We start from the raw sequence: 14,454 nt of genomic DNA, 5'->3' as shown, positions 1-14,454 counted from the left end.
CACCGGGCTGTGTTGTCACAGCAGTGCTCACGTAACCAAACCTATTTACTCGATTAGATGAGGCAGAAGGCAGGCAGCAGGTTTTTGGCTTAAGTCACCTTTTATCCCCTCTGGAATAAAGAGCTGATTATAAAAAAAAAAAGAAAAAAAAACCAAAAAAACAACACACAAAAGGAGGGTGAGCTATTTGGATTAAAAAGAAAAAGCTTAAGGTGTTTCAACACAAAGCTCCTCTCTGGGGCTTTATAAAGAGGCGGCTTTTGGGGAGAGTCATCTGTTGGGCTCCACAGGCGCAGTGCTTCAGGAGCATCCATGTCCTCCAACAGCTCCCAGGCACCTCCCAATGGGACCCCAGGGCCTTTTGATGGCCCCCAGTGGCCCTACCTGGCTCCACAGAGCACTTATGTGGGGGTGGCTGTGCTGATGGGCACAGTGGTCACCTGTGCCTCGGTGGTGAACGGGCTGGTCATCGTGGTGTCCATCCGCTACAAAAAGCTCCGCTCCCCATTGAATTATATCCTGGTGAACCTGGCCGTGGCTGACCTGCTGGTGACGCTATGCGGCAGCACCGTCAGCCTCTCCAACAACATCAATGGCTTCTTCGTGTTCGGCAGGAGGATGTGTGAGCTGGAGGGCTTCATGGTCTCCCTGACAGGTAAGGACACGGAGCTCAAAAGCCTGGGCTGGGTTGGTACAGCCCACCCATCCCAGCACAAGGTCTGCTGCTGGACCACTACCCCTCCTCCTCTCCCCAGGCATTGTGGGGCTGTGGTCGTTGGCCATCCTGGCCCTCGAGCGCTACATTGTGGTCTGCAGACCCCTGGGAGATTTCCGTTTCCAACGCCAGCACGCGGTGAGCGGCTGCGCCTTCACGTGGGGCTGGGCACTGCTCTGGAGCACCCCACCACTGCTGGGCTGGAGCAGCTACGTGCCTGAAGGTAGGAGGTGGACATCGGGTAGTACCAGCACTGCATGGCATCCATCGCAGCTGTCTGCAAGCAGGGAAGGGGTTGGAGAGCACACAGCAGCTCATGTATGGAGATCGTTTGGAGAACTGAGAGGTGGTTTGGAGCTTTTTCACTGCAGTTTGTTAGTGTCAAATTTGGTTTGTTCCAGGGTTGAGGACATCGTGCGGCCCTAACTGGTACACGGGTGGCAGCAACAACAACAGCTACATCCTGTCCCTGTTTGTCACCTGCTTCGTCCTGCCGCTCGGCCTCATCCTCTTCTCCTACACAAACCTGCTGGTGACCCTGCGGGCGGTACGTGCTGCTGTGCAGGGCAGCTTTGGGGCTTCTTTAGCCAGGGTTCACACCCCCTTCCCAGGCAGCGCCCAAATAAACACATTATGTGATGCGATGCTTTGGGTTCTCTCTTGATACGACACAACCCCGTATCCCCTTCTCACTGGGGCTTGCAGTTCTATCTCTATGGGCTCTCTGCAGCTCCTCTCCAACATCCCCAACTCCCCGCAGGCTGCAGCACAGCAGAAGGAAGCTGACACCACGCAGCAGGCAGAGCGGGAGGTGACACGGATGGTGGTAGTGATGGTGATGGCCTTCCTGCTCTGCTGGCTGCCCTACAGCACGTTTGCTTTGGTGGTGGCCACCCATAAGGGCATCGTCATCCAGCCGGTCCTCGCCTCCTTGCCCTCCTATTTCTCCAAGACGGCCACCGTGTACAACCCCATCATCTATGTCTTCATGAACAAGCAGGTAAGAAAGCCTTTACCTGACAAAAAAAGCTTCACTGGAGCTCCTCAATGGTCTCATAAAATGAGGAGGGACTTCCCACCCTATCTGGAAGCACAGACAGGTTCAGCCCATTTGGAATAAGATGGGACAGGATTGTGCCTCCTAACCCAAACATCAGCTCATTTTCTGCTTCTGCAATTTTATGGGATCAGACAATTTTGGTTTAGACCACAAACTGCTCCCTGAACATGCAGAACATCACTTCTAACATCAATAAACTGCTAAGTGTCTGCAATTAATCCCAAATGAGTCCCCAGCAAACGCAAAACACGATAGACTGAAGCCAGATCCCATCCCAACACCTAACCCTTCCCTTCCCTACCCAGTTCCAGAGCTGCCTGCTGGAAATGCTGTGCTGTGGTTACCAGCCCAAGCAGACAGGAAAAGCCTCCCCAGGGACACCCAGGTCCCACGCAGGTGTCACTGCAGGGGGCCTGAGGAATAAAGTGATGCCAGCACATCCTGTGTGACCGCTGCCCACTCCTGCCTGCAAAAACCTCTGCTTCAGCACAGCACGTCCTGCACAACCTCACCAATGTGGGCACAACGCAGGGCCAGGGAGCAGTGCCTCATGAGGACCCAGCAGCCCAGAAAAGCACAACATTGCCTTCTTGTGTCAGAAGAGCCCCTGGCACAGGGTGAAGCACAGGCCTTATTTCACCCCTCTCCTACAGCTTCTCACCTCAGCACATCAGGAAGACAAAAACTGCTGCTGCTTTTCCTCCATGCAACAAATCACAAGCTCAGCTTTGTGCAGTCTGGCTTTATCTGGCACCTGCAAAGCATTACATAGCAACAAGACATACATCTGCTGTCTCTCTATAGACTGAGTTGTATATTTGTTTTGTCCAAGCTTGCTATGAAGCCTTAGGCCACAGTACAAGAGTCAATCAGGTATGTTTAGGGGCAGACTGCATTAATAAACAGTAACAAAAACTTACTAGCTCACCTTCATCTGCTTTACCATAGAAAATGTTTTACCTCCAGCTACTACAGCCGGCATGACTGCTCTCATAGCAGGTGCCACAGACACTCACAAAGGGAAAGATCAACATGGCAAGTTAGATACAAAGGTATTTATTTATATTTAAGGCAGTATGGAAAGCTCACTGATCTCCCAGCAAGGTGGACTAGCACAGACTATGATGAGATTTGGGGTACAGAGCTTTTTCTTCCCTGAGTTTCAGCTTCAAAACAAAAACATAACCAACCAACAAAACCACACCTAGAAAAAAAACAAGTACAACACGGTGACAGGTACAAAGGAACTGAGGACATGGCTGCTGCTTATGGAACAAGCAACTGCTTCTGTCCTTGCATGCCTTCACTCAATGAACTCCCTGCAGGGCTCTGCAAGGGCCTCTAAAGCTACATCAGCAGGGAGACAGGGCGCCCATCCTCACCCAGTTCCAAGCCCCCTGTCCCAGCTTCCCCCTGGGAAACCTCCCCTCTGGAGCCTCAGAGAGAATCTGAACAGCTCAGCATCCTGTTTTAATTTAATTAATTGGCCTCCCATTCTCAGGGAAGCTGAAAAGCAGCATTAGATGGGGCCGCCTCTGATCTTTTCTGCTGCCTTTCGTTGGTCCTTGTTTTATGCTTCCTGTTAATTACAGCTTTTGTGTCCGTGCTTTATGTTATTAGGATGATTTACATTCATGCTAAACTTAATTCTGGAAAAGTACAAGCAGCTTAACAACCGAAATCTCCAACTGCTGTGTTCCAGTCTTGATAAGGAGAGCAGACAGGCTATGGACTGCTAGAAAGGTTCTCTAGCAACAGAAATAAAAATTCTCCACATTAAGATTAAAAAAAGATAGGAAAATGGTTCACAGTCTGCTCACCATTTGGTCTGATAGATAAAGCAGGGGGGAAAAAAAAAGAATCCAAGGAGCCAAGGAAAATCTCACATGTTGCAAACCAAAGTGTTCTTAATTACGTGCATTAGAACTCACGCGTGCTTGCTCCACTCCGCTGCACTGCTGCAGACCAGCAAGTTTTAGCTGTTTTTCCTTTAATTCATACACAAAGACAATGCATAAACATTGTCCAAAGCAAGAGGTAATGGTCCTCAAGCACTTCTCAGCTATGGGTAACAGGGGCAGGATCACACAGCAAACTTGTGATTTAACTTCTGCATGCATTTGTCACTACCATACATTCCTTGCTGCCACACAGGGCCCCCCACAGCCCCCTGCCTGTGCAGAGCAAGGTCTTGTTGCAGCAGTTTGTGTACCAAGAGTATGATGTTCCTCTGCCTGCAGCAAGGATGCAGAACCCCTTGAATGTGGAGGAAACTACAAGTGAAAAACAGAAGAATAATCACATGGCGGCACATTAAGTGTAAAGATTTTTATTAGTATCATTAAGCCAAATTAACTAACAGTTACAGATTGGCAAAATTTCCCTCCTTGATCAAGGAGGAAAGGGAAATACATGGTACACAAAACTGTAAGAATGCCCATAGAATCGCACTGTGTTCAATATAGATAAGGACAATCCTTACACGTTCTGCACCCAGACAGTGTTAATCAGTTAAACATGACCTCGCTGTGCCCAGCAAAAGCCTGATCCAAAAGTCAGTTACTTCCCAGGGACCTTTTTTGGACCAAAGAAGCGAGGTTTAATTAAACAACAGCTATCTAGTAATGCTAACTTTTCTATCTTCTTGTTGAATGCTGACAGGGAAAATATCATATAATGCATCTCTGAAAGAACACTGCTTTTTTCTCATTAACTTTCTGCACAGCAATTAATTCCCTTTATCAGTCAAATCGGTTCAACACTAGATCACAAAAGCACTAAGAGAAGAGAAAACAAGAAATTAGCCTTGTTAAATTTAATGAGCAAGGAAAAACATACACCACGTGGGCTGCAACACAGCACTCCACACTCCAGCAAGGAAAAATTAGATGAGTCTGAGCAGTAACAGCAGTTACAGAATTACAGTCATTTTGTCTAACACTGAAAACTGTGTAATGCAAAAGAGCGAACAAAGTATTTTGCTTATGAAAGTGTGCATACAGAAAAACAAAAAGCCGGCTTACTAGGCTGCTCTGTTCAGGAAACAGATCACCTTTGCAGTGTAACTGATATAAAACGGTGGCAAAAAACAGCATAAACTGCACTATAAAGTAAAGCACTGCTATTTTGTTCAGTACTTGCTGCTGCAGATAAAACAAGACTGAGCATTAAAAGTCTTCATGACCAAAATAGGGCTGCAGTTCGCAGGCTGAATACTGTACCAGCAGTGATGTATTAAGATGTATTCACTGTCCATTCTAATCACGTAGGAGAACCATCCTGATCCAAAATAATTACCCTGTAGGAACAAAAGGAAGGCACTGCTAAGGAAAGTTACACAGCTGTGGTTTTTTTTTCCCCTTGTATCAGACCAAGCGTGGAAGAGAATGGGATTTCATATTGCCCCTCCTGCCTCCTGGGTGTGAAAAACAAGAATGAATCTCACAGGGCCAGAGGACACAAATTTCTGTTTAAATCCCAATTGAAGTCATAGAGTTTCCTCACCTGAATGGAGAAGCTGAAGACTGGTGTTCCCGTAAGCGGAATCTCTGATCTTCAGAATGCTTGCCTTAAAAAACAAAAATAGACAATAAAATTTTACAAGCACATTTAAATAAACCAAAACCACACACAGTCACAACACTTCAGAGAGAAAGCCCCGGTTTCATCAGCACTGCAGATTCCTTTGGTTAGGCCAGAAACCTGCTTGCAGAATGATACCTTAGCTGCCAGCCGTGTAAAATGACTTCACCTCTGACACAGACAATAGAGGAAGCTCTTCTATTTCATCTCATGTCCTCCCTCCCTGCTTCCAGTTTCTATTAGAGGAAAGCCTGGAGAGACTAGATTGAAAGACAGCTGTTTTAGGGATCTGATGGCATTGGCACATGCCACACAGGTACATACCAAATGAGGGTGCTAACAGACCAAAGTGCTCACAATGTGAAGTCTTTAGATGCCTAAACCAGGCAGGCTGAGGACTAAATGGGACACAGGTGCAGTAATGTGAACTGTCCTTCATTGCTCTGGAGAGGTCAGTAGAGGAAACTGCACCCTCACAACCAGACATACATACATTTCTGCAAGCATTCCAGAGCACTGTCAGTCTAAACTGATTTAAAAAACAAAAGTTTCTAAGCATCTCTGCAGAGCTCAAGCCTGCAGCAGCTTCCTCTCTTTCAAAATCATGGGGTAGAAGCAATAGCCAGATGGAACAAATGAGGAAAAGCAAAACACTACACTGTGCGTGCTTGACAAATTCAATGCTAAGAACATAATAAATGAGACACTGTCCAGTACAGCACCCAGCAGCTTTACAGATGAAAAGGACCTTCTGAACTCCCAGCGCAGCCATCTGCCCCACTGCTTCGTGCCCTGGCTCCACCTTCCTCTACTTTCTTCTTCCTTCCAACATCTTGAGGATCTCTCAGGCTTGCAGCCCTTAAATGACAGAGATTTACATATCATCTCATTTTCTTTTAGAGAGGATGAATACAGAGTACTAAAAGAAAAGCCAATGGAGATGAAAGATGCTTTTTTACTTTTGCCCTGGGCTGCAATGGGCATCTGACCCCACCCAACCTTAAAATAATCTCTTCCAACTAAATCTGCACGTGTGTTTTACCTTTACATCCATAATCAGGCTCCAGTGATTACACAAACGTGGTTTGACTGTGAGTGAGAATGGGCTTTGGACTGAGCCATTTATGAATACAGACGCATATAAAGATATGAAAACAGACTGCAGCAATCACACTGCCCTATCAGGGAGACTCTCCTGGTTACCCTGAGACTTGCCTTAAAAATAAATAAATCCTAATCCTGAACATCAGACTATCTTGTGTTGCATAGTAAGACGCGCTGCCTTCCAGGCCGATTGGAAATGGCTGCTTTCCACTTACAGGAAATTATCTTAACAAAAATACCCTTTTCTCTCTCAATTTAGTACTGACAGTTCTGATGGATGCCTCCAAGCAGACTTCCTCGACGCTTTACTGCCTAAAGAGCAACAGCCCATTTTCTGACAAGTCCAACACAGGTCTGAACACAGAACATAAACAAGACAAAGTTATGAATAATGTAGCAATTATCAGCTAACCCGAGAGCATAGCCCTGAATTTCCTCATCTTCTTCTTGTTCTTGAACTTGCTCATCTGCAGGAACAGCACAGAGCATTCTTTCTAAAGCGTCATCAAGAGTGGAGTGAGCCCTGCTGAATAAGAGAGTTTAAATGCATGCTGCTATGTTTAATACTACACCTTTTCAAAGAAAACAGTCCAAATGATCACAGTTCTTACAACAGCTGATTTACTACAAGCACTGGATCCTGTTAATGATACATTGGAACCATTATTCTATATCTTCGCAATACAAAATGATGTACGCTGTTATCATCCTTGTGTTTTTCATACCTTTCTGTTTCCTCTGCTAGATTAAATGTCTCCATAGACTGCACACCACAATCACACTCCTCCTTTATCTCCATTTCTTTTTTCGTCTCTGTGCCTTCCATTCTAATTTGACCAGAATCTGCTCACAGAAAAGATTTTAAAGTCAAAGGGATGAAAGGAAAACAGTAAATAAACTGTGGTTTTATTTACTATGCTCAGGAAACCTGCAGTTGTCTGCTGTTGAGCTACTCCTCCCTCAGCCATCTGATCTTCCACCAACTAAGGAAATCCAAATTATTTACAGTGATAGATGGCCAACAGCAAGATGTATACAAGCATTTGATGGCAGTGCATATTTTAGGCTTGCAAGAGCGAACATTTTGCTTCATACTTAAATGAAAAATGCATGTGGAAATTAATCTTTAATCTTCCCCCTTACAATCCTAGATACGGAAGAAAAATCAAAAGAAAACCTGTGGATGTTAGCTTTGTTACCCTATTTAGCAAAATCCTATGATATTCTCAACTCCCCGTACTTATCTCACTAAGTTCTGTTCTCTACAGCATGTGAATATATTCAGCCACCTTCTGCTAAGCTACGATAAGCAGGAAGCAGTGGGCTGTCACAAAAATGGAGTCTGAAATAGCTGTACTTTATGCAAATACAACAAAACCTCCGTGATTGAAGAGCGAGTAATTCTTTGCCACCTAAAACCAGGGAACTCCTATGAATAAAGTCCCAGTAGCTTCTACCCTTTGGGTAACCATTTTACATGGGAGCAGATCCAACCAAGCTGGAGGATAACACAAACAAGTACCATTCTCAAGTGACCATACTATTCAGCCAACTTTCTGACTCATTAGAAACAAACGCACAGTGTAAAGACAGGTTTTCTGACATTACTACACCTAAAAATGATTCCCACTACTACATGCAGTTTCAGAAGCAACATGCACCACTATCTTTGGTACCTTTGTAACAGAACAGGAAACACAACACTGATTATCCCAACAGATGCTATTTCCTTATGCCGTAAGACCACAGGCATTATTTCATTACGGTGAATCAGGAGCATAAGCAGTTGGTGTGCGCTGGCTGCTTTCAATGGAGCATCTTACATCAGCTGCACATCACCACCACCTTTGTGTGTTTCATCACCTACGTTTGAACACAGCATGTATTACAGTGATGTAACAAAAGCGGATTAATTCTGATAGTTCAGAACTCAAGCCTCCCATATCAGAACTCAAGAGGTGATTGCACAGAGAAAGCCACTGAACACTGGTGGAGGAGGCACTGTTTGTGCAAACAGCCAATATGGTCTTACTGAGCAAAGGGAGATCCTTCCAAGTATCTGATGCATTTTCCAAAACAGCTACAATTCATAAAATAATCTTAAAATCTGGATATGCCATGACAAGTATTCAAGTAGTTCTGCAGTAACACAGAAGTTATTTGTTAATCCATAGTATTCACTTTAGGGCTCTTACTAACCATTCCTTTGCACTCTGCAGTCACACAATCCCTCTTCCATGAAGTCTCGAGCATTGGAATCTTGCTGCTTTAAACACTCTGTTAGAAACAACATTTCCTTACTTCATACAACCTGACAAACCACTTGTCTTTATCCACCCAAACACAGATTAGAATTACTTTGTCTATTGATGTTATAAACTGCCTCTGATCATTATTTATTTACTTGATGACAGTCTCTACACGTTCCTGTTTTGCTAAAGGAGGAAATAAAAGGATCAGAATTGCCCAGGTGCCTCCTTTTCAAAAGAGCATAGGATCTATGCACATTTAATTATCCTTATGTTTGCTTAGGAAGAGTTTATGGCTGCAAAATAAATCAATCAATGAAATTCTTTCCTGTAATTTACACCAAAAAAAAACCCCTTTTTGTTACATCTCCAGACAACACTGTAAAAATATGTGACTACAACAATAAATGTAAATCATTGAAGCTAAGCTCTGCAAAAATACCTAAGGGATGCAGCTCCCTCGTCTGCATTGGTTTTAATGAACAACACACGTAGCTCCATGACACCTTTGAAAACTTCAATCTACACAAAATTTGTTCCAGTGCTTAATTACATCTGTACTCAACAATCAAGCTGCAGTCAGCAACAGCAACTAACCATTATGTGAGATGCAGAAGCTTCAAGGACAAAAATAACCGAGGGTTGTTTAAGCTGTTGATGCCTAACTTCCTTTTCTTATCATGACCTGACTGCAACTGATTTGGAAGCTCTTGTATATTTTAGTAGAGAATGATTTGAGGAAAAATCGTGATTGTGTACTGAAGGACTGTCCTTGGCTTTAAAACGCAGCTGGCACATCTTGTATCATTTTGGGTGAAGTGACTCTTACCAATTTCATCCAGCAGCTCTTGGGCTGGTGCAGGGAGCTCATCCAGGAGGTGGATAGGTGCCTGAGCGAGCACTGAAATGGGGGGGGGCGGTGGGAAAGTTAATTAGCAGTGATTAATTCTTAATCACTGAGATATAAACTCAGACTGTGACAGCATCTTGCTGACACATTTCATTTATCAACCTTCACGAGCCCAGCTCATTCACACTTTATCAAATATCTTTAAGTACTATCAGAAAGGAAAAATTATTCGGAGCTGGACTTGCACATGCAGTTCTCAATTTTGCATTGCTGATTTTAAGCCAATAAAAGGTCAGATTAAAGGTCACAGTTCTTAGCCTGCAAGGGCAGCCACATGATTCCTTATGTCACAGTCACTAGCAATACACAACTGAGTTACCCTTACAAAAAGAAATGCCCAGAAATAAAAGAAATTCTACAAAACTCCTTTCAAATCCATTTACCCATTTACTGATCACTCTATTTGGGCTGGGGGTGGGTTGAAAGACTTACCAGGTGCCTTCCTGGTGCTTCTCGAGGATGAAGCAACAACTGACAATCCATCCTGTAGGACCATACAGAATGGAACACAAGGTAAACTGAAGAACTGCCGCTCCCCAACTACCACCTTAACATACCAAGTCAAAAATGGGATAAGATATTAAATAAACTCTTATTTAAATTTCTAAATAAGCTTTGCAGTTATTTCAGAAGATGACAAAATAGAAAGCATTCAGGCAAGCCAGACATGTCAGAAATTCTGCTTAGGCTGCTTGTTCCTCATCTTTTTGCTAGTCATAAAGATATGGTCAGCTACACAACATTCATTTAGTTTGATGTTCTGTATGGGAAGTTGGACAGCAGTTCTCTGGAAAGACAGTTCTGACAACTCCTATTTTCTCATTCTGTTTGGAATCTTTACTTATTGAAGCCACATACATTCATTTACCAAAAGAACCCCCTAAAAATCTGAGATTTGTAATCAAAGGTCAGACTTCACAGACTTCAAAATGGAAGCAGCTACTTGAGGCACTTGGATCCTAGAAGCCAATTCTAGACAAAGAAGCAACACAATCAATTGTCTGTATAACCAGTCAAGGCACAATGAGATGCTAATGGGCTTAATGAATTTCAACAGTTTTCTATGCAAGCCCAAAAACACAGAGCTGACCTGATGACACTGAACGCAGTCACTACTGTTCTGGCTGAACAAATGCTAATTTAATAACTAAACGACAACTCCATCACAGAATAAGAAAAACATACTAACAGGCAACTGTTTTATATACAAGCTGACTGGAAAGACAGTTAAGATAACGCTGTGGCTACACCATACCTTCAGTGCACATAATGCACGGTTCAGTTGTGAATTCTGAATGGTTCTGGTAAGCCACCAGCTGCTGACACACCAGAAGAGCACTGTGCCAACTCCCTCCTCCAATAAAACCAGTCTTTTCTACCTCATAATTTTGCCAATTTGCATTGCTTTGGTATTGCAAGATCACTGGATCTAATGCTGAGAAGCAGCAATTCTTTATCACCAGGTAAGGCCGCTTTGATGCTGGTCAATGTTTACACTGAGTTAAGTGCAATTTGTTTCATTTCCTAGACTTACAGGCTCATTCAATCCAGAGGAACAAACACCTGGAGAGGCAGAGAAAACTTCAGTGCTCCTTTCCCCTTCATAGGCTGTGTTGAACGTCCTGGACACTGCAGAGGAAACCTCTTGACAAACACATGAGGAAGAATCCAGAACTACTTCATGGCAGCATCTGTGCTTCTCAAAGGCTACTGGCATTTTTTCCTCTAGCATTAAAAGGAAAAAAGAAAATAAGATGGTAGCAAAGCTAGAAAACGACATTTCTGCATTGGTGCTACATGAGTGGAGATGTTGTGATCCATACAAACAGTTTTTACTTGGCAGAAAGGCCTGGCTCCTGGCATAAAACACTCAAGCAATTAACTTGTCCCCTACTCCCCTGTTCTGCAGTTACCTGCGCTGATGGGAGTGCTGACACTTGGTGGTGCACGACTCACTCCAGGCGTTTTACAGTTGATATCCCCGTAATAGTTCTCTTCCTTACAGGGAATACTTGACAAATCCTGAATATCTGTCACTGATCTGAAGTATGGAAAAACACTCTGTCAGTTACTACAGCCAGTTCTTTTACTTGTAAACCACTAAACGGTGCTATTTTCAGGTTCTTTATGTTTCACTTTTGTTCAGTCCTGTCCAGTCTTAGAGAAGACAATTGCTTTGATATGCAATTTATTTAACTACAGACTAACAGTGATTTTATTTTGTCTTTGTAACATGCATGAAAGAACCAAGGAATCACAACACTAACATAAAGAGGTACATGCAAATTACACTGGGTTAATTACTTGTTACACTGATTTAATTACTTGTAAATATGAAAGTATTCTGAACTACGCTAAGGACAACTACACGATGGCCCTTCCACATCCATCTCCCAACTTCTTCCAGCATTCCAGTCTTCCAGCTCCCAGTTTGTCACACCTTCCTGCTACACGTCAACACTGAACTTCTACAGTGGCAAAAGCCAATTTGCAGCAGTTTCAGCATAGAATGCTGTGGCTCTTACATGTCTTTTTCTTTGGAGTCTTCCTGCAGCTCAGTTGATATCATTTCTTGTGCTGCTTCAGTACTGGAATAAGGGAAGAGAAGGTCACTGTCATCGATCTTCTCAGAAAAATTAGGAAAATAAATGTATTTTGTTTCTTCTGAGAAGTTTAAAGGATGACCTTCACCCTGAGGCAGGCTGCAGCTCATACAAACTTTTTGCTTAAAACCTTAGATATCAGAGAAAGAAAGCTAGGAGAAAGACATTACCTTAAGCACACTGCATCCAGTAAATAGAAAAAAAACCTACATGGCATATATTGCTTTCAAAGCAGACTGAAAGTGAAATACACATCTGCAAACATACATCTCTACGCTGCTTTATCTTCATTTGGTTAGTCAACATTATAAGCTGTTCTCTCAAACTGTAACGATCCCATTCAGGGTCAAAGAGGCATCAGTCTGATGGTAAGAGAGCAAAAGGCCTCTGTGTCCTGATGGCCAACACTCAGTTCCTAAGTGACAGAGCAATTGGGAACATTACCTTTTACCTTTAGGCCAATTATTTATATTCTTGCTACCTACCTACAACCTTAGACACTGGACATTCATTTCCTCCATTGAAGAGGAGCGAGTACAAATACTGACAGACAGTAAAAGCAGTTGTCACCCCCACACTCCTGAGGAACAGAAGCTGCAAACTGGGGGAACACAAGGCAAGCTGACTACAAGGAGGCTACAAGCTTTTAAGAAGCCCAAAAACCACCGCTGAAAGGCCTTCAGGGGGAGGACTGTTTCTTTTTAAGGGACAGCACTCCTTGCAGCACGGAGCGGTGATTCTGGTGGACATCTCTGCATACTGCTGGAATACAACATTTACAGGAGTAATGGACAGAAAAACCTCAATGCTTGACAAGTGAGACTGCAAGTCCCCCAGCACAGGCTAATGTTATCTGCAGGCAAGATGCAGTGAGCGTACTTGCATCAGACCCTTCCCAGACAAGGGAAAAAGGCACATCATCTCCATGCCACTCGAGCTCTGAAACCACAGCAGAACAAAATTAAAACAGATGACAGAAGCCATAATGTGAATTATCTTTGCTCTGTTTAAAACTGCGTGAGTGTAAAAGAATTTGTTATATACATGATTTACTTTTCCTATTTTACTCCTTCATTAAGCAAGCAAACAAAAAGAAACAGAGTGAACACAGTGAAAAAACAAAACCCCACGAGACTCATGAAAGCCCTTTTATTATATTTTGGCAATGAACTACGTTGTGTAGATGATGATTAAAAACACCCTATTTGAATATTAGATATTTAAGCAGATTTAGTAAAGAGAGCAGACTTTATAACTCAATTTATGCTTGGAGTAACAATGAAAATAAGTCTGTCTACCTGGCTACAGGCATATGGCTAAGCTGATTCACTCCTCGTGTGTTATTGCCAGAGTTCTGTGCTGCTGTGCTGCAGAATAATATTTTTCCTCCTGAATACAAATAACAAATGTTCCCAGTTATTGGGTTTTGCAAGTACAAAGGAAAGTGACACAACTCATTGAACAGGAAATTGCAGCTTTATTAAATTTTTTAGCTCTTCTGACCTTTGTTGTTGTCAAGAGACAAATGTGTTTTAAAGATGCATTTTCATAAACATACCACAGCTGCCAGACAGTCAACCACTAAAGCACCAGGGAATATCACAACATTTACACGTTTGAGCTAAGACAAGCAGCAGCCTGGAGAAACAAAGATGATCCCTACATTACTCTGCACACAGAATGTCAGCTCTTAAAGCTTTTATGCTCAAGATACTTTTAACAATATTAATGTGTGAATACAACTCAAATTCATTTCCCAGCACCACAGCAAGTTGCATGAAAACAATAAACTTAGCCTTGAGGTATAAAACAAAGAGTAGGATTTGCCTGCTTGCTTCATCAAACAGCAAGAACATAATCATTGCATTAAGTGATATTTCAGTGACTGCAAGGTCCAAATTCCATCTTCCAAAATCCTGAGCATTCTGAGCTCTCAGTGTAACAAACAGAAGACTCCAAATGACCCCAAGCAACCCAGCTTCACCTTTCTAACAGGAACGCTGCTGACAAAAAATGACTGCAACAAGATTTGGTCTCTCTGACTTCTGAAGAGCAAATTTACCTGATACCTGAATACCTGATCCTGCCCCTTCAGGCATCTGTTTCTGTTAAAAAGAAGAAAAGAACAAAACATGAGTGCCTGCTGATCTGCCTCCAGGATTTGAGGTCTAGAGCAGGGAGCAAAAGGAAGCAAATGCAACTTCTCACTGGGAAGCTGCAACAAGTAGGAC

At 43.2% G+C, this 14,454-nt stretch overlaps 2 protein-coding genes across 13 annotated transcripts in view; one reads left to right on the top strand and one right to left on the bottom strand.

Moving 5' to 3' along the window:
- The first annotated feature begins 268 nt into the window (after positions 1–268).
- Positions 269–2,224, top strand: LOC107322561 (pinopsin). The gene is made up of 5 exons (XM_015880711.3): positions 269–655; positions 756–938; positions 1,117–1,262; positions 1,476–1,715; positions 2,081–2,224. The coding sequence occupies exons 1-5, from the start codon at positions 313–315 to the stop codon at positions 2,222–2,224; spliced, it is 1,056 nt and encodes a 351-aa protein (XP_015736197.2). The 5' UTR covers positions 269–312.
- A 1,864-nt stretch (positions 2,225–4,088) lies between these two features.
- TEX14 (testis expressed 14, intercellular bridge forming factor) overlaps positions 4,089–14,454 on the bottom strand; it is a 32,616-nt gene continuing 22,250 nt past the window's right edge. For 4 of the 12 annotated variants that reach the window (XM_015880905.3, XM_015880909.3, XM_085522017.1 and 1 more), the window contains 13 exons: positions 14,286–14,328; positions 13,522–13,612; positions 12,146–12,208; positions 11,534–11,661; positions 11,155–11,345; positions 10,053–10,104; positions 9,540–9,611; positions 8,661–8,738; positions 7,187–7,304; positions 6,874–6,987; positions 6,106–6,215; positions 5,280–5,343; positions 4,089–5,073 (listed from right to left, as the gene is read on the bottom strand). In XM_015880905.3, the coding sequence (XP_015736391.2) occupies positions 5,037–5,073; positions 5,280–5,343; positions 6,106–6,215; positions 6,874–6,987; positions 7,187–7,304; positions 8,661–8,738; positions 9,540–9,611; positions 10,053–10,104; positions 11,155–11,345; positions 11,534–11,661; positions 12,146–12,208; positions 13,522–13,612; positions 14,286–14,328 (1,161 nt within the window). In that variant the 3' untranslated portion in view covers positions 4,089–5,036. Of the gene's footprint in view, positions 5,074–5,279; positions 5,344–6,105; positions 6,216–6,873; positions 6,988–7,186; positions 7,305–8,660; positions 8,739–9,539; positions 9,612–10,052; positions 10,105–11,154; positions 11,346–11,533; positions 11,662–12,145; positions 12,209–13,521; positions 13,613–13,680; positions 14,329–14,454 lie in introns of those variants that run through there. The other 8 variants (XM_015880906.3, XM_015880908.3, XM_032448397.2 and 5 more) reach the window with 8 other exon arrangements.

This window comes from Coturnix japonica, chromosome 22, assembly GCF_054131305.1.
Source record: "Coturnix japonica strain WE chromosome 22, WE-NBRP24, whole genome shotgun sequence".
NCBI classification, from domain to species: domain Eukaryota; kingdom Metazoa; phylum Chordata; class Aves; order Galliformes; family Phasianidae; genus Coturnix; species Coturnix japonica.
Note: the sequence above shows the minus strand (reverse complement) of the source record. Positions and strands in the feature narration are given on the sequence as shown.

Bases quoted from the DNA above. Each gene is read 5' to 3' on its own strand.
- LOC107322561 (XM_015880711.3), top strand. From the start codon at position 313: ATGTCCTCCAACAGCTCCCAGGCACCTCCCAATGGGACCCCAGGGCCT. The intron at 939-1,116 runs GTAGGAGGTGGA...GGTTTGTTCCAG, and splicing joins GAGCAGCTACGTGCCTGAAG to GGTTGAGGACATCGTGCGGC. The intron at 1,263-1,475 runs GTACGTGCTGCT...AACTCCCCGCAG, and splicing joins TGCTGGTGACCCTGCGGGCG to GCTGCAGCACAGCAGAAGGA.